This window comes from Haliotis asinina, chromosome 2 (assembly GCF_037392515.1).
Source record: "Haliotis asinina isolate JCU_RB_2024 chromosome 2, JCU_Hal_asi_v2, whole genome shotgun sequence".
NCBI lineage: Eukaryota > Metazoa > Mollusca > Gastropoda > Lepetellida > Haliotidae > Haliotis > Haliotis asinina.
In genome coordinates, this window is record NC_090281.1 from 86045163 (window position 1) to 86066051 (window position 20889).

At 38.5% G+C, this 20889-nt stretch overlaps 1 protein-coding gene across 3 annotated transcripts in view; it reads right to left on the reverse strand.

Annotated features, from left to right (window-relative positions):
* Positions 1-256: 256 nt before the first annotated feature.
* Positions 257-20889, reverse strand: part of LOC137274507 (TBC1 domain family member 1-like) — a 153095-nt gene continuing 132462 nt past the window's right edge. For 2 of the 3 annotated variants that reach the window (XM_067807728.1, XM_067807727.1), the window contains exons 9-18: positions 19317-19570; positions 18599-18771; positions 17568-17696; positions 9926-10087; positions 8594-8755; positions 7725-7876; positions 7226-7318; positions 6137-6296; positions 5246-5415; positions 258-4351 (exon numbers count right to left, since the gene is read on the reverse strand). In XM_067807728.1, the coding sequence (XP_067663829.1) occupies positions 3809-4351; positions 5246-5415; positions 6137-6296; positions 7226-7318; positions 7725-7876; positions 8594-8755; positions 9926-10087; positions 17568-17696; positions 18599-18771; positions 19317-19570 (1998 nt within the window). In that variant the 3' untranslated portion in view covers positions 258-3808. Of the gene's footprint in view, positions 4352-5245; positions 5416-6136; positions 6297-7225; positions 7319-7724; positions 7877-8593; positions 8756-9925; positions 10088-17567; positions 17697-18598; positions 18772-19316; positions 19571-20889 lie in introns of all 3 variants that reach the window. The other variant, XM_067807726.1, reaches the window with a different exon arrangement.

A 20889-nucleotide genomic window follows, 5' to 3' on the forward strand; every position in this document is an offset into this window, starting at 1 on the left:
CTCACCAGAAGTTAAAGATAATTCATATATATGTAAGCTATATGTGATGGCATGCAAAGTGAAGACCATCATCACAAGTCTTTGAATGTCATTTAGAAGTGTAAATACATAAGAATGAAGATTTTATGGATATCAACTTCTTTATGAGAGAACACAACGTTTCGGAGTTAATGCTTACTCCTTCATCAGGTGATGAAGGAGTAAGCATTAACTCCGAAACGTTGTGTTCTCTCATAAAGAAGTTGATATCCATAAAATCTTCATTCTCATCATCACAAGGTTAGCAAGATAGCAATGTTTTCCATACATCCATATATTTTCTGTATTCAAACTCTGGTCCAAATCCACAAAACCTCTGTGATGTTAAGACCTGTCGTAAGTCTATAATTTACCATAGGTATACGAATATTGTACTGTTTTGTGGATTGAGACAGAAAGTGAGTTGAGTATTATGTTGCTTTCTGCAATTTTTTCATATCAATGTAACATGTACTGTAGCTATGACACATTGTCTATAGCAATACAAACAATCACAAGGTGCTTAACTTCTTTTGAATGGTATATGTTTTGAGAGACTTCAGCAGCATGAGGAAGACTGACTTAAGTACATAACTGCACATGTTCAGTGGTAAAAAACACCTCAGTACAACATGTCAGCATCTATTAAGGGCACCTGCGTCTAGGGATTACTCTCAAGGATGCACCTGGCCACTAGTCTACTTGTCTTACACCAGTCCAAAGTTGTTGTTACTTTTCACAAAGCAGCAATGGAAATTAATTATAACTATCTATTTTCAATAGAAATTATAGGTCAAGACACACCTGATTGGCCCGTGGTTTCTCCTAATGTAAGTATTGACAAGAGATCACAAGCTAAGTAACTGGTTATTAACTGGTTTTGTATGAAACAATGCCTAAAGTCAGGCCAATATCTAACAAACTTCCAAACATATTTCACATAACATTTTTGGAAGTATTTGGTTGAAAATAATGTAATTATTCTGCCAGGATTACTGGTTCAAAATCTCAAGCAAAGATTTCTCTAGATATGACCAAAATTCCATACTGTCCCATGGTAAGTACTCACTCTCTAGTCGACAGAGATGAAGAAAAGACGTAGAAAATAGGCATGCTGTCTTAATTCTAAGATCTGTATGGGTTCACTCTACTGTGGCACATTACATTAGAACTCCATTGATCTTTCCAGCATTTCAAGGACTGAAATTTTGCTCAACATATTTCAATATTATGACTGAAAGTATGGAGTAATGTCCCTTTATTCAGATATTCACAGTTTGACTTGGTTGGGGATCTGTATTCATAATGTTTAGATGCACCATATATACTGGACATCGCTGATGTCTACAGGAAATCTGAACACAAATGGCATATTCAGGATTTAGAACACAAGCTGTGATAAATATTTCTGAAACACCATGGAAAATATCATGTCACTTATTTCTGTGAAAGGAATGACTATTGCCTGTGCAATATTCAACCACAATGGCTACACATCTCATCTAGAACAAGGCTATATTCAAACATATTCTTTATACATGTCATACATATGTTCCATGTACATACTTCAAATATGAACCTGTAACCCGAATGGTATAATACATGTCCTTGGTGAGGGCAGCTTTTTTTAATACTATTTAGCCCTTACCAAGGATATGTATCATCTCAAGCTGTGCTGTGGTAGTATATATGCATACTTAACACATATTTTTACTGGACTATATTCTGTCCAGGGTGACTGAGGCCCATTGGTAAGGAAAAGGTTTAGGGGCTACATGACAAAAATCTGCTACTCAATTTACTTCTGAAACATGACCCTTTACATTCATTTTCTCGGGAGTTGTGACTATCTCCTCACTGACATCACTTAGGGCAGCATTTTTATTTATATTTTTCTCATTTCCCGTCTGACCTTTCTAATCTAAATGGTTCTAAAATGTTTTAATTAGTTGCTGCCACCAGTCCAAAAATGAGAGATATTAAGATTTAAAATAAATGAGAATCAAGCACATTATTCAGATAATTTTGTCTTTACTAGGATTTTTTCTTAAAGTAAACTCCCCCATGGTTGACCAACCCATGTTCAGAATTTGGTGAATACGTGAAATACACAAAATAACATAATGCCCTTACAGGTATCTAATATCTAATATCCCAGCCCAACCATTGCTTATGTTCAAGGTCCTAATCCACAAAATGTTCATAGTATTACAAGCAATCGTAAACAATTAGTTCATGATAAGTTTATGAACATGCTTTGTAGATTGGTCCCTGTCACATAGAGTGGAGTGGAATAGCTGTGGCATGCCCAGTGCTAACAGTGCTGTGTGGAACAGGTTCCTTGAGCCCTAAACTCAGCTACTGACCACGAGCTGAAACTAATATATTTGGTAAGGTTCCTGACATATTGTTGTCATGACAACCACACAAAAGAAAATATATACAAGAGAATATGATTACAGTATTGCACAGATATACAACTGTGGTTGGACGAGGCAAATAAGACAAATCATCACAACATGAGTAAGACAACAATGTTGTCCTTATTTACATCCTTATATTTTCCACATTCAGCCTTCTTTGTGAAGAACTATATACAACGTCCACATTCATGTAATTCTTGTATTCTTACTATGCATCATTAGCAGTGTACAGTCTCGCAGACCAAGTGAGCTGAATCAAATGTTGCTTTCAGGGATACTGTTGTATGTTTAACGCGTTGAGCATGGCGGAAAACCAATTACCTTAACCATTGGGGTATCCATTTGCCAAGAGGAACCAAAACATGCTGTCGGAAGTTGACAGTGACAGACACTGTACAAGTATTCATTAGTACAGACTTCAGACTCCTTGTGAATGACTACATGTGGTTTCTGCTGAGTGATTTGGGTTTTGTGCTTTTCCTATCACTTATCCAACAATATGGTGCTGGACCCAAGGTGAAGCTGAAGTGGTGTCACAAGAGAATGCTATAACCACAAAGCAACCCCATAGCCAGGATATTGCTCACACCTGATAAACCTTCACTTTTCTAACCTCTGATGATTCTTGTCAGTCCTTCCAAATTACCCAAAATGCAATCAGATGACTCCAGAACCAGATGAAATGTTGAACTAAATTCTCCTGAAAAAGTCATTTGAAGTTTATCCTCTTACAACCTTCTCTCAGTATGACCTGATCATATCTGCTTCTCAACATAACGCAAATGAGGTCATGGTCAAACAGGTCCACAGAGACGTAGGACTGTCTTTGAGTCAGTCTGGAGTTAGGTTTGGGAATGGAACCAATCCTTGTGTTTCCGAGTAATGTCTTACACGGACAGTCAACAGGCTAATTCAAATGACAAACAAATCAGCTCTAACACTATACCCAATCAAGGAAACAAACTTGATTCTTGTGACATTGGCTGCTGCTCTAGCTACTGGTCCAACCTGCGGCAGAGATCATAGTAGAAGTAATTTGCGCACTACAATGTTCAAGCAAATAAATTTTCAACAGATTTCTGAAAAATAACATATTTTGTTCTTGAGCATATGTTCTATAGCTGACACTGGACTCTCTAATTGTTCTTAGCTCCCAAGCGAAGACTTGAGCAAACGTATTGCACTGATATGAGATTCAGCATAAAAATATTCTCTTAATATCTTCAGATCAATCCACTATGAACACAGCTGAGAAATAACAAGAAATATCAATAAGTTCATGTTACCTCATGTCAAAGTATGTTACATCAGCATTTAAACTGACAAACCAAATCTACCTCCGTCCAACCATCACACCACAATACAAGCTAATGTGAGCTATGCTTTGTAAGTGCCGCATGTCTGGGCTTTTGGTCCTGTTTCGTACTGTCTGTGTGTCGTGATGTTTTTCCACCATGCTCATCAGCCAACGGCTGATTGGCTGATTTGGACAAAGGAAGTCTATGGTTAATGAATCCATGAACAGGACTAACTGGCAATGAAGGTGAAAAAGTCGGGAGAGTGAGATCCAGCTTTTCATACTCCTCTGCTGAAACATGTTGACGCAGTTTGGTGACAGCATTCAACAGAGCAAATCTCTCCAGTTCTAGTGTACGAATATGTGACTTCAATTTGGCCTCTCCAACTTGGTAGTTGTGCACAGTGATCTCTAGGCTGTGTGTCTGTCCATGAGCCTGCTGCAGCTTCTCTAGAAGCTCCATGTTCTGTTGCCGTAGGTTACGGTTAATACCCTCTAGTTTGATGACTAGGTCGGACTCGCCCCGTTGTGGGGAGTACATCATCTCCTCCCGAAGCACGTGATACTCCACCTCGTAGGATCGCAGCTGAGCCGTGATGTCCAGCTCAAAGGCCTGTGTATCAGAAATGGTAAATTTCTTATAGCTACCAGATGGTAATAAAAGTGTGAAAATCAACAGTGATTATGTTGTTAATGTCATTACCTAACCGTAATAAATTAAATTTACGCCCAAAGAATCTGAAGTCTCTGAACTTCACTTGGCTATATTTGGGAAATTATTGTATGAGTGAGTGAGTGAGTTTAGTTTTATGCTGCACTCAGCCATATTCCAGAAATATGGCGGCGGTCTGTAAAGAATCGAGTCTATACCAGACAATCCAGTGATCAACAAAACAACATGAGCATCCATCTGCGCAATTGGGAACCAATGATGTGTCAGCCAAGTCAACAAGCCTGACCACCCGATCCCATTAGTTGCCTCTTACGACAAGCACAGTCGCCTTTATTGCATCACATCTCGATATATATAAATATCTGTAACTGGTGCAAAACTTTCAACATATACTAGTACTTTTGGAATATCAACAAATTGGCAACAATTTTGAGACTGAATGGCCTTGTTTTCCTAATTTACCTACATTAAATATAACTACTTGTAAAACTTTGCCTGGATTTGTTGTCAGCAATATTCCAGTCTGTAAGTAATCAAGTCTGGATCAAAGAATCCAATGACTGACATCATGAGTCCCTTTTGGGATACAATGCCATGTGCCAACAAAGTCAGCAAGCCTGACGAGTCTAACCCTAAAGTCATCTACGACCAGCATGGGTTGATTAGGCCAGTTATAACACAGATCTTCATGGCCAGGACTATGCTGACATGTTGCTCTCACCAGTTCTTTCACCAACAATGAGCCACATTTGGGGACCTGAAAGATAAGTCAACGCTTTGGCTCCAGTGCTACATCACACCTCTTCTAAAACATTCCACACCTGTGTGTCTCACCTGGTTAACAACTCTCTCCATCTGAACATGCACCATGTCAGGCAGGGTTGTTTTCAAGAATTCAACCACAGTCTCAAATGAGTCACACTGCATTATTAGCTCGCGGTGGTTGCCTAGCAATACAAGTGCCACCTTGAACAGGGCATCGGTGCCCTGAATGAAGATCATATCTGAAGAAGAAAGAAACACTACCTGTTGTTTGTGTTCAACAAGGAAACTTTCGAATAATTATGCCTTAATTCAACAAGAGATAAATGAATATTGTTTTATGCCACACTCAGTACTGTTCCACACCCATTCCCACAAAGCTACGTTAGTTGGAATATTATACTTTACAGGAGTTAAAATCACCTTGGCGCTATGATCAATTTCAGGAATGGATCACTGGTTCAAAATAGCAGCCTGTCAATAATTTAGAGTTTATTTGTTTTTGTTTAATGCCATTCCCAACTATTTCACAGATAGAAGACAGTGACCTAAAACTGCTCAGATTTCGAACAGACAAACCAGTGCTTGATATCGTGAGCAAAATCACACAAAGTTGGTTATGATGACACTCAATCAAAGATGTGTCATAGGTTGGTTAGTTGGTTTGTTGTTTAAACCCGCACTCAGTGTGTCTGGAAACAATCAAGTCTGAACAGAACAATCCATTGTTCAACAACATCTGTCTATGTCACTGGGATACAATGATATGTGTCAATGAAGTCAGTGAACCTGACTACCCTATCCACTTAGTTGCCTCTTATGACAAGCACCCAGTCCCGTTAGCTGCCTCTCACCACAAGCATAGTTGCCTTTTATAGCAGGCATGGGTTGGAGAGGACATATTCTACCCAGAGAAATAGTAGTGTCAGTAAATGAGGCTTGATTGTATAAAGGTTGGCTCACCAAACACCCTGGCCACGAAGCCAAGTGGGAACTGTGAGGCAAAAAGGGTGAGGAACCATGGGGCAGCATACAGAGTAGGGGCGATCTCGTGGGTCTCGAAGTGGTTGTACAGATCCTTGTGGTGGTCATGCAGGAGACGTGTCAGCTGATACAGTTTGATCTGAACATGAAGAAAACAGTTAAAGTATGGGCTTCAAAGGACATGGGAATTGTGTGTTGTAAAATTAATGATGACTAGATACTAATAATTCAATAATAATAATAAATAATAAACAGTGTGATGTTCCAAGGTTTTGCCATTGACTCATGGACTTTGTGTCATAGATATTACTCTCATTGTCTGTATATATCAATTTCTCTTAAATAATTAGAGCAAAAATACATCATAGTGAGATGGAAACAGAAAGATATTTCTAGAAAACTGTGCTAGAAAATGTACCAAAAACCAAAAACATCACTCTACAAAATCCCTCAAGCACCAGGCTACAAGATCGCACAAGTTCACATCTACAGCATACCACTAGTTACATTGTCCAACATGGCCCTAGTTACAGCATCCCACAAGGCCCTGGCTACAACATTCCACATAGCCCTGGCTACAGCATCCCACAAGAGCCTGGTAACAACATCCCACTAGGCCTTGGCTAGAGCATCCCACATGGCCCTGGCTACAGCATTCCACAAGAACCTGGTAACAACATCCCACTAGGCCTTGGCTAGAGCATCCCACATAGCCCTGGCTACAGCATCCCACAAGAGCCTGGTAACAACATCCCACTAGGCCTTGGCTAGAGCATCCCACATGGCCCTGGCTACAGCATTCCACAAGAACCTGGTTACAACATCCCGCAAGGCCCTGGCTACAGCATCCCATGAGGCGATGGCTACAACATCCCACAAGGCCCTGGCTACAGCATCCCACAAGGCCCAGGCTACAGCATCCCACAAGGCTCTGGCTACAACATCCCGCAAGGTCTAGGCTACAAGATACCACTAGACTGACGCTTCAACATCCCAAGGACCCAGGCTACAACATCCCCAAAGGCATCCAGACACAATTTGTGGGAGTCTACTTTTAATATAAATCACCTGTAGTGCCATCATATTGGGTCGGTACTGCTGTCGAAGGCCCAACTCAAACATTAGGAACTTCAGTACCTCAAAGGCCTGACATTCTTCAAGCTGAAACAAACATGGTTTAATGTGCCATTATCCAGAAAAGGATCACTGGACTTAAACTTCCTCATCTTCCTGCATGTGTCTAATTTTAAGAGGAATTAGTATTTCTAAGAATAATGTCCAATATTCCAAACAGCTTCACATGGTTCATTACTACATGGTTCAATGGTACATACTGCACCTTTCATATGTAAGTACTGTAAATAGTTCACAGCTAATATATATATAGTATGTGGTCTATAGCTCTGTATTGTGCATGGTCCAAAAATAATTACTTTACATGGTCCATTGGAAATTAGTTGGGGACAAGATTTCCCAGCAGCATATTCAATGCAAACATCTTTCCACAATCTGCAGTCTTTCCTATGCCCAGTCACCTAGTGGTCTAGCAGGTGCTTGCTCTACTCACATGCATGATGAGGATTCCGGCCACAAAGCTGAGGCCCTGACAGTACCCCACGTCCTGGTCCATCAAGCTGTAGGCCTTGAGGATGTTGAACAGTTCTAGTTGACCCGGTCCCAGTTGGGTAGCAAAGTATGGGTGACTCGGGAATGTACGACCTGGTGATAGCAAACATTTTAGCTTATATTCGTCATAACTGAAATGATTCATTTGTCAAGACAGATGACTGACTGGTGACATATCAACGTGTCAGCACAAACTGGTTTTACAAATGACATTGTTATCGCCCTCTAATCACCTACATCAGTGTTACCACTCCTAAGCAAGGTTGAGAGCAAAGGCTGCCTCCATTTTCTAGCTATAAGGGACACACTTGTTAATTATTTAGTTTCATGCATTTAGTGTGAGCTTGAGTTCCAAGACACAGAGTAACCTGCCTTGATTGAAAGATAAAGTAACTACCATTGATGGGAGGATAATATAAATGTCTTGATTAATGGATCAAGTAACCTCCCTTGAATAAAGGATCAAAAACCTTCCTGAACATTTGAGATGAGTGAGTGAGAGTGATTTGGGTTAGTACCGTTTTGAACAGTATTCCAGTTGTCTACTCAATGTGGGAATAAATCTGGAATTGATGCATCTTGATCACATACAGCTTTAAGGAGACTGAATGAGAGGCATCAAACCTAAGAACAAAATTGGATCTTTCCAGGATTCCAACGCATAATCAGAGGTTCAACACATGCCCAAAGCACATTAGCGACTGGTTCTATTCAGTACCTTGGGGATTTTTCTGACTACTTCTTGTTAGATGGGACTATAAAATCAAAGTGTTATGAGAGCGAAACTGACAATCAGACTGCAAATCTCACCGAGATCTATGAGGATGGCATGCTGATGAGTGGTCAGCTGCTTCAAGAGATCGCAGTAGGCCAGATGGTGACGAGGAAGTTGCATGAGGCGGCTGGCATTGTGGAGACGTTGCTGTTCACCCAGCAGATTCCAGATCTCCCCCCGAAGACTTCGTGGTACTCCTACAGCCAATGAAAGAAGGTATTTCAAATAGTATACCAGTCTCTTCTGTGGAGGAGGCGTCATATGCCACTCAATAAACATAAATAACCATCCAATCCTTTCATAACACTAAAGTTGCATGGTTTTCAGTAGCATATGAGCAAACTACAAGTTTATTTTGAATACATCACTTCTATATGCGGGTCAAAGATGTTTTGTGTTTGTTGTTAGTAGTCATCTTCACCTGACTAACTAAGCTACTATGCCTGATTATTTCTTGTTATTGCTGCAATCAAAATGGTTGCATGGTGAGTCAGTGAGTGAGTTTAGGTTCATGCCACACTCAGCAGTATTCCAGCTACATGTCAGTGGTTTGTAATTAATCGAGTCTGAACCAGACAATCCACTGATCAGTAGCATGAACATCAATCTGCACCAATGGGAACAGATCACGTGTCAACCAAGTCAGCTAGCCAGACCACCCGATCTGTTAGTCGCCTCTTACGACAAACATAGTCACCTTTTATGGCAAGCATGGGTTGCTGAAGACCTATTCTACCCTGGACCTACACTAGTCTAATTGCATGGTTAATGTTGAAAACCACACTCGCAATATTCCAGTTATTTGGCGGTGGTCTGTAAATCATCGAGTTGGGACCTGACAGTGAAATTATCTGCATCAATCAGCACTGATCTACACAACTGTGATAAGATGACATATGTCAACCAAGTCAGTTGTCCTGACACCCGATCCTGTAAGTCACATCTAACAAGCATGGGTTGTTGAAGACCAGTTCTAACCCAGATCTTCATGTGGCCAATATGACTGTGCACATACACACATCTTGACAACACAACTGAGTGATTGAAATAAAGAGCAACGATCCATGCCTTCATGAATACGTGCAAGCGCAGTGAGTAAGAGAGTTCACTTTTATGCCACCTGAAGCAATATTCTAGCAATGCCATGGTGGGGGACACCAGAAATGGGCTTCACACATTACGCACATGTGGTGAACTGAATCTGGGTGTTGAGCATGATGAGTGAGTGCTTTAACCACTAGGCTACCCCACCATCCTGTCATGAAAACCAAGCTGCCATTTGACAACCCAATCTATTTCTTCTACTCCGATTCAAACCTAGAATTCCCATCAAGTTGGATTGCGGAACTGTACAGAAGTGCACCTACCCTTCTTGACACAGTCCAATAGTTTGTCTTGAGCTATCTTGGTTGAATTCCTGTGTTCGGTGCCAAGGAGTTCCTCCCACACCTTGGTGACATCCTTCAAACATGGTGTCACTTCCTGGTAGTCCAGCTTCTGCCGTTTTTGGTCCATTTCATCTTGGCGAGCTGCAGAAGTAACCCCAGTCATATAATGTTTGAATGCTTAACTGAATCCATTAACTTCACTGTGTAGTGTCATACCATGTGATCATCTGTATTTCCCATTATCTTGAAAACCTAAAATTACCAAGAATTATCTGCCAATCTACTTAATATCTTTTTAAGCTATTCATGCAAAATGGCAATTTCATGTTTATATGTAGTAAGAACTAATGTTCTGGTATGTAGAGGTGACTTGTATTGAAAAAAAAAAGATATAGGAGAAGACTTTAAAGTTTTGTTTTGCAACAGAGTATTAAATGTAAAGTCAAATGACCTCTGAATCTCTGAATTGAAGAAATTATGAACTTTGAACAAGGAAAACTCAAAATGAAACTGAGACTGGTCTCAAATAACGGAGTCACACAGACATCTACATTGCACCCTGGAGTTTTCCATAAAAAGTATTACAGTTTGATAAGCAGAGTTATCCATCATACATTATCATATGTAAGTATAATCTGATACATTAACCATTGATGCATGCAATACTCAGTGTCAGAATGTACTCGAATCACAGACTTGACTTCATTACATACTGGATAAAGTCATAACAAACTGTCATTTCATTCATGTGTAGCTATTTATGAACAATAAAACTACCTTAATTAACACATATAGTTTTATCTGAATGTGATTATTTTCTTCAAAATAAGTACCATATGTAAACAGGGTCTGATTCTGAAAAATATTTTCATCAAGACAATTACTGTTAATTTTTAGCATTCTACATGCTATTCCCCTAAGGGTTAAGCAGTTGTTTAGTTGGGTTTGCAATACATTCAGTGACAGTGTATTTCATCACTGTGAGATCAGGCAAAGTTATTTGTGCTTTGTTTGTGATTACAACATAGAATTTACCTTTCAAAAGCTGCATATCAAAATATCCACAATGTTGCGCTATTTATACATACATAAAGACACACATGATACATGGTGAGAATGTCTGTACTCATGAATGTTTTATTAATATTCCTGCTTGCAGATACAGAGAAAATGAAAATATGTTGTCTTTGCTTATGAATATTCAGTAACATTCATTACACTGCACCAGTGATGATCATTTTTTCAATCTTACCCATGTTTCTTTTACCTGTAACTATGGTTACAAGGGTGATGCGATACATATAGTCACGTAAAGCACTTGATACAACACATAACAAAAAGTGAATACCTAAGGCTCTCCATGGTTGTGTTACATTTTAACCATATTATATTTTTAATACATGGAATCTGAGGTAACCAAGAACACCAGATTTTACACTATAGTCTGTTTCAAAATAACACTATATAGAATGTGCCAAGTTGTAGGATGACAATGTGTTTATATACTGAAGGAATTAAAAAAGGAAACATGGGACTTTTTCGACATGTTACCATTGTGTGCCAAAAATAGTCACTTGGAAGTTTTAAAAACATGAATCCAAGGATATCAGGTACCATATTTTTCAGGGTTAAGAAGTATCTGGGTAAAGATATTTCTGTGCTGATCCTTACTCAAGAGCTACAGAGTTTCCCTAATAAATCTCAATCCAAATTTGAATCACACTTTACATGCTTCAGCAAAGTCTTTTCATTGTGAGGAGTCAGGTGAGTACCTGTGCTAACACTGTTTTAGCAATATTCCAACACTATCCCTGCAAGGAACACCAGAAATGGCTTCACGCATTGTGCCCATGTGGGGAATCAAAGTCAGGTGTTTGGCATGATGAGCAAACACATTAACAGCTTGACTACACCACTACCCCTACATTCATTACAACATGCCTAACTTTTTCAGACAGTCAGCTTCAAGTATGAGTAGTTATACTTGAGATTAGGAGTGACATACGTACTGAACTGGAAACTGAACCATTCAAAAACTTTTATATCTGTCAATGCACTTGTGTGAGACCACCCCCTTTCTGATTCAAGTAAAGTTTAAAATCCATACACAGAAAATTAAAATCGTTTGCCACCCCAGACCAAGAGTAACCCTGGATGTTTTTGAACATAATAACAAATTTGTTACATGTAAAGTATTCAAAGTGTTCATACTCCTAAATACTTCACAACTGGCCTCTTGATAACTTCTGATTTATCTTTTCATATGAAGCATGTTTAACAACCTAGGAGGTGACTACTCTTCAGCTGCATCACAATGTGTTCCTTTTTTCCCATTAGTTAACCATAAAAACACATGAAGTAATAACCCTCTAGAGTTGACATCAACAGTTTAAGACAAATACACACTCCGGAGATATAACCTATCAGTGCTTTTTCTGAAATGAGTACAAGTACACGTAAGTGAGCATTTACCATGGTGGTCACCTAAGTATTATTTAATTCAGAAAAAGTAAACTGATGAAATACAATACAAAGACAAGAAACTATAAGATTTAAGAAAATAGTCCTTTGTTCATATATACACTGGTTGAATGGTAGATATAGGTTATCAAGAAACAGACTATATCCAATCTTTTGTTATCTCGCCCCTGACTGCTCAAAGGTGTAGGGTGAGATAATACTGATATATACACACCTAATCTGTGTACACAGACTTACAACTGCCCTGTCAGGTATAATCATTTGAATAGATTATATGCATTAATCTAACTAGGATTAACATTTTTCAAGTAAGACTGAATTTTCATGGCAGGTACCTTCCAGGCACTTTAATCACCTTATCAATATTGACAGGACAGGGCTAAAGCTAGAAACAGGATTTAATCTTTAGCTAGCTTAGATCAGCAATGGATTCAACAATTGGTTGTTAGTTGTGGTTAACATCACAAGCTCATTCTGATCAGGACATAGTGTACTTCCGCCTGAACAGACACAACAAATGGATCTTACAGCCACAAGGCTTTATTGATCTGGAGATTTTCAAAGGTTATTGCAGGCTTCTTGTCAACAGCAGGGCCTTGAAACACAGAACTCTCCAATGTCCTTTCTGATCATCTTTTCACACCAAAGCTTAGAAGGACTATCAATATAAGATTTTATATCCCAAGCAGGAATTATCCATGCAGCTGTGCTGTAAGCCTGTTTAACACTGATACAATGGTTTCCATGGTTTTAAGAATCTGATGCAGGAGCTAGAATTTGCATGTCTTATTTCATCCAAAAGCAGCAACTATCAGTTGGTGGAAATAAGTTTTGACAGAATTAATCACTACTGCCAGTGGTTATTTGCCATTGCTACGCCTTACCATAAAGTGTTATCAAAATATCACATCTTTTAATGGTCTTGGAATTGGTTCAATAAGTAGACTCCAGACATAAACACATATTTAGTAAATTGTTGCAGTGACAGATATACCAGTTATTATTATATGTTGACTGAATTTATAATTGTTTGCATAAAACTTTGGGAACTGCAAGCAAACGTAATGGAAGAAGACTGAAATTATGACACAGACTTATCTCATCATGGGTTAAAAATACAGTTGTGAAGGTCCAAAAATTAGATAAAAATGGTAATTATATACTCTCTAAAAACAACAACATATAATTACATAATAAGAAATAAATCCTCCTTGCTGCTTGGATGATCCTCATAAAAACTAGAGCAGCCACTTCACTTCATTCAGGAATACATGTATGCATTGAAATCTCAAGGTATCAATAACAAAAACATATACTGAACACATTCACAAATTTTAAACTTTCTCAGGAGAAATATTTCGCAAATGTTGACAGTGTAGACTATGTATAAAGAACGCCCTCCATGTTAAGCCACCAAGCCACAGCAATATCTCACCATGAGCAGCATGGGTATATGAATGTTATGTCATGGCAGGTAATATTACATTTTTATCACACCTTTACAAATGATGAACACAAACAGTGGATGATGATAAGAGCATTAACCCATGCCAGGCTGTAAATCAATTAAGACAGTTATGTCACAAACCAGTTAAATATTGGCAGTCATTAATGAATGAAATCAGCATCAGCCCAATCTGGTGCTGATAGTGTGAGCAATACTCCTTTTAACTGTTCTACAATGTTCTCATCCTAGTTATGTTTATCATGAGGTTTTCCTTTGCCTTAAAATTCCAAAGTGACTTTGAAGGCAGTGTTCCATCAAAGCATTATCACACTGTAAAGTAGAGGTGTGACGATACAGAAAAGTATCGTGACATCTTAGGACGATACAATTCGTTTTGGTGCACATCACAATACGGTATCTTCAGTGATTTTCTTAACATATTTTTTTATATCAAGTAACAGTGCAAATTTTGACACAAGGTCAAAGATCATAACAGAAAAAATAGTATTAATATATTTATCGCCCGCTAAAGTATCATGATTATCAATACTACAATATATCATCACAGCTCTACTGCTAAGATGTCAGTTTGTGAGTTTTCTTCTATGCTGCTATTAACAATATTCCACCAATATCACAGTGGGACACATTGTGACCCTGTAGGATATAAAGCCTGGTCACCAGCATGATGAGTGAACGCCATAGCCAATAGGCTTCCCTACTTCCCCTATCACTTTGGTGAAACCCAAGAGGACAGGCATTGAGCTGACAAAGTTAACCTGCATTCTAACCCAACCACAGGTTTGTGGCTTGCCAAAGGGACACCATAGCATACTGTGATGTTGTAGAAGGCTACCCATTCACCCAACACCCACATAAATATCCTCTAACATCATGCATGGATCAGCATGACAACTTTCAGCCTTGAATCCCAAAAGAAATTTGATCTGACGAGGAATGCATTTAACCATAAGTATTTTGCTTACATTTATAAAGGTGTTGAATCTTAAGTAACACACAAAAACATATATCAATAATCATATTCTACAACTGAAACATATTTCACAGAAAATTGAAATTTAATTCTAAATGACTAAATTTGTAGCTATGTGCATAACATATTATCAACCAAACAAAAAAAAGAATTCTCTAGATTATATAAACACTCAAACTGCTATATCTAAATGGATTCTCCGAAACAGGAATCATTCTGCATGACATGATGTTTGAAGGAAGATAAAACAAAGCAGGCTTGAACAAACACAAATCTGTTCTAGGTGATTCATCTAAAACAGATTTTGTTGGGAATTGCTTTAAACAAACCAGGCTTATGTTGGTGAATACAACAAGGCTATTCCGGGAACTAAAACAAAACGTCAACAAATCGCCATGAATCCTTACCTTTGAACACCACTACTGACCGTGAGCCATACAGTATGAAATAGCCTACGAGGGCGGACAGAAGAAAATAGTTGGTTAAATAAACTGTCACACTGGTCATGCAGTGTTGAAGATGGAGCCACACCAAAATTACATGTAGCACCGACATGGAGCCCTTCACTAGGCACCTTTTAACAGCAGCATGTCAGATCGATGTGGAGTCCAACATGTAACGCATACATTGGTTGTATTTTCTTTTTGATCAATTCTTTTTAAGCTGTCAAGTGTTCAAAATTATTCTTCTAAAGCTAAGGATCTGTAGCTCACCTGATGTTCAAGTGGATCATTGCAGCTTTTGGTGATGTTTTTAATCATATTATTTGGGATCACTCTGAGGAATGTCTGTGACTGCTGGAAATTTGTACATATTAAGTGTTCCCACAAAACATTTATGTCAATAGAGGACTTTTCCAAAAATAAAAGTAAAATCTCATATTAGATTTTACTAATGTGAATGTGAAGACTTTATAATTATAGCTGCTGTATCACAGTTGGTAGAACACTCAGAAGAAACTGACACATCGCCTCAAAACAATTTGTTGTATTTTCCTACACTCACATTTAAAACCTGAATAACCAATTCAGCTATGGCTGCTGAGGCTCCCAGTCTAAGTAAATTTAGTCTCAGTGTATTTCGTCACACTCCACCACTGAGTCTAACAAAACCTAGTAGAAGGTCGCGTCAGGTAACCTTTGAGATACCAATCACCATCCAGTCAAACGCAAGATGGTTAAATAGTATTAACCAATCAGACAACGACTATTTTTTACGGATCGGAGGGACTTTCAAAATATTCAGGTCACTGACACAGATCTCTCCACAAACAAAAATCTGCATATGACACAGTTATTTGACCTGAAGTATATAAGCTGGGGGTTTCTGTTGAGATGGTTACCATTAGCTAATATTTCTGCAAGCTAACATCCTTGAATATTGCCCAAAACACTATTTTCAGTGTCTGTTTATTGTCATGGTTGTGCGTATGCCATGTGCATCACTAGGAAGCGAGCGTATGCTAAATAGCATTCAAAATCGCTCGGGTACGAACCTTTTCGAGACAAAGAGTTCAAAAGGTATATGCGTATGTTCACTTTCGCGATTTGGTAAGCTGTATTCTGATTGGTCAATCTGAAAGGTTACAGGACGCGATCTCCCATAACGTATTGTTAGACTCAGTAGTGGAGCGTAACTAAAAGTACTGAGGATAAGTTTACTTGGACTGCTGAGGCTACCATGTTAAAACTGAATGGGAACCTAACACTATATAGCATATATTTACAACATACCAGCATTATCACTTCAATGTGATAAATATTAGCATCATTAAAAGATTTTTTACATCCAGTGGGAACTTTGACTTGTTTCCTTGAAACTTTGACAAAATATTTTTCAAAACTTCTCACACAAAGCCAGAGATAGTGCTTTCTGATTGACACTGGTCAACTCCCTGTTAGTAATTTCATGGGGAAAAGGTCTCCTGACATGACCAGAAACTGTGTCATCAAAACTTTGTCTTCAGGTTATTTGGTCTAAGATATGATTTTAATTACATTAGAATTTTAACCCGCATTAAGAGCTTCAGTAATAGATAATTAGTTATGTACCTTGTGCTATTCATTCACCATGACATTTCCATCACCACTTCACATGGCTATAAATATACATATATCTATACATGGAGTTGCATATATATATGGCCAGTACCACACATACATTCTCAAATGAACAAAAAACCTCATGAGCAATTTTTTTGTAGTAAAACAAGGAAGTTAGGAACAAAATAATATCTATGTTAGTGTTGCACCCAGTCAATTTAGTTCATTCCACACTCAGAGAGATACCTTTATTGTGGCTGCTGATGGCTGAAATATTGAGAAGATAATTTGAAAACTTGAAAAAAAACACCAGTGTGTTTCTATCTATACACTTGTTTTGAAACCATTTGGGTATTTTGTATGGAAAGGTGAAATCAAATCCTAGATTACCACTCATCATACATCTTCTTAAGCATTTCAGTGACAAAGTTTGTTATTATCCTGCTTATCCTGTAAAAGCAATTAAGTGAACTGAAGCCAATATGGTAGAAAACTTAGTTACAGTCTGAAATGCAACAATATGCAGTTTGAAAGATCAATGAAACAATGACTAAAGCAACAAGAATAACTGTATAGTGTTTCCTTGAATCACAACTTGGCTATTCTTCTCAATCATTTTTACAGACAAAATCTGACAAAACCCAAACAGGGCCTCACCTCTCAAAGACTGGTTTTCCTTCTCCATGCGTATGAGAAGCAATGTTTCCAGGATGGCCTTTTTCCAAAGACATCTGATCTTAGTGGGTGTCAGTGTCCGTGGAGGGTCGTAGTCACCATCTGTCTCATCTGGGGCAATAGAAGGATGTCATCACAACTAATTTCAATAAATCCTCATCAGTTAGTTTCAAATATGTTGGAAATGTTTCTAGATGTTTGCCACCAAAATGCTTGTTGATAACGTACGAAATGCATCTTTTATTATTTTATTCATACATGATGACAGAAAATCAGAATATGTTGATTGGTTTGTGATTTGGTGGCAACTGCTGTCTCTCAGCTGATTTTGGCTAGAATTACACAAAGGATACTGGTTCATGTGACTTATGATGATGGTTTACGTGGCATGTGCATGATTGCTGTTACACGTTTATGTACTTCAATTACAGACAACACAGATATGTCTGGAGAATTCTGTGATATACTGTATTACTGTATAGTGGGAAAACAATATTCTCTGTAAGAATCCTGATTGTTTGGGAAAGGGACAATGCAGGCTCTTATCAAAATCCTTCACAACCCACAATTGGTTTTCAACGGTTGAGCTGTGTTGTGATCAAACTTATTATCATATCAATGAAACATGAAAGTTTTGGAAAATAGTTACTAAGTGATTAATAAAAGAATTATTAAATAAGCCTACAATACACACAAGAAAATATGGACCTTCACGTTAAAGTACTAGAGAAGACTTTTGATTAACTACAGTAGCTGGTCAGGAGATACTCAATAGATCAATCCAACAATACATAAAATATCAATGCCACTGAAACTGTGTCAAAGGAGCCAATGGAAAGTCCTTAAGCCATGGAATAACAGTTATATACAATACTTGAAAAATAGCAATAATACCTGATTTTTCATGTAACAAAAGTAATCTGTCATGGCCAAAGCAATAGTAATATGAAAGAACTTGGTAGTTATTGGTTTCTTTTAAGTAGTTTATTTCCATCACCCCTGACTGAACTGACCAGAGAAAGTTGGAGATTCTGGGACCTGGACAGGTGTAACAACTCTGTTAAATATCGCTTGTCTCCAAGAACTTCGTTTACGATATGGTGTGAACTCATCTGGCAGTGTTGTTGACAGTGATGAGGAGGTAGTTTCTGCACACCCAGGGCTTGGACTGCCAGCCAACAAAAACCTGCAACAACATTATCAACTGTTATCAACCTCTGATATTGCATGGTATTGGTTTGGGTGTCCAATGTGAGCTTATCAAACAACACAAATATCCTTGATAATCAGTCTTAATATGGCACACCCCAAACCCTACTCCAATAATAGAAAACTAGTAGAATTGCAATTACACTGCAACAATATTTGAATAGGGTTTTTGTCTTGTCACAATGCTATTTACCTTTCAACTTCACATATTAAATAGTACAAAGTAATTACATCATCAACTGCTTCTGCACTGCAACAGTACTAACTATCACAATCCTAATTCCATGGCACAAATTGCCAGTCTTTTTGGGTCTTTATACAGTTACTCATGCCTTGTTGTAAGAGGCAACTGATGCGATGGGGTAAGATATATATATGCTCATGTTGATCACTGGATTGTCTGGTCCAGACAGATTATTTACAGACCTCCACCACACAGCTGGAATACTAGAGAATGTGGCATCAACCAACCAACTGACCAACCCACCCACCCTGCAAGCACATTTAAGATGTCATACTCACATGTTCTTCATGGGACTGATGCTGGTGTTTTGCCGATTTTGGGAGTGAGAGTTGTGGTTCACATCCCGCCTCCTCTTCTGGACCATGTTTCGTCTGCTGGCTGAGATGGCAGGATCGGGTATAGCACCAACTGTTGAGCTTCGTCGCCGCGGCGTCTCAGGGGAAGCTGGGGGGCTGGGGAAATGGTGGTGGCCATCTTTACTGATGGGTGATGGGAGTGGGGATGCATCAGGAGTAGAGGCGGTGGACGAGTCCTGAAATGAAGGCAACAATTTTCAATCTGTAACAGAGAGTGAAGTCAGGTTACCAAACTCTGATCAACAAGTTTCATGATAACATAATACAGAACACACTTTTTACATCATGAAAAGGGTTGTAATTTCTGTATTTGCATGACATGTAGAGCCTGTTTCTGGTTTCCCATCAAACAAAATTGTAGGTGTAAGACAATACTAGTGGTTAAGTCTCACCTTTCCCCTCACATATGTGAGTTAGATGATGCATGGGTACATATTAGGAAAACCTGTTCTGATTTCCTTACCATCATATGGCTCTTTCATCCCCAAAAGTAATTTTGAAAAACTAAAAAGTAACTTTGAAGTTCCATAACAAGTGAATGAGTGAACTTTATGATATACTTCACCTATATTTTAGCAATATCAAAGACAACACATGTGAAAAACCAAACATTTGTCGTGTCTGTAACAAATCCTTAATATGTGTGTGTGCATGTGTGCGTGTAGGGATGCGCATCCCCCTTTGTCCTGAAAGTTTATTAATGACCATTGAAACTCTCCTGGAAATAAAGTGTGCATCCCTCCCTTTCTCAAGAGTGTGCATCCCTCGTTTCAAATGAGGCTACCCATTGTCCAGAAGTAAATTAAACAAGTGTTTGCCACTAAAATGGCAATGTCTACCACTGCTAAGGAAGAATGGAATATTTATAACATATTCACCACTTTTTATTTTTGGTCACATATAAAATGCCTGAAATCAATGGTGTCCGCATAATCACCAATGTAGGCTGTCAACAAACTTGAAGACATTGGGTGCAATGTTTTATGATATATCAGGTTAACATAACTTGGGTCAAAAAAGGGGTCAAAATGTCATGGTCCCCTTGAAAATAAGGTCAAGATCTCCCAAATCAACTGATGTCTGTGTAACCCATCATTGTAGGCTGTCACCAAATTCGAAGACCTTGGGCACAAGAGTTCACGCGATATCACGTTAACAAGAGTGTGAAGTGTTCAAAAAGTCATGGTGACCTTGAAAATAAGGTCAAGGTCACGCAAATAGACTGGAGTCTGAACAATCAGCCAATATAGGCAGTCACCAAATTTAAAAACATTGGGCACAACAGTTCATGAGATAAGAATCACTGTAACAAATGTGTCAAGACAGATGTGCGATCATTTGGACATCACCATGTTGCTGTTTTGAAAGTGAATGAGCTATAATTTAATGCCACACTGACATTATTAGTGAATGGAATATGTTACACTGGAAACCATCTTGGGAAGCTTACAGCATGATCACAATAATCCCAACAATGCATGCAGAATGTCTTACA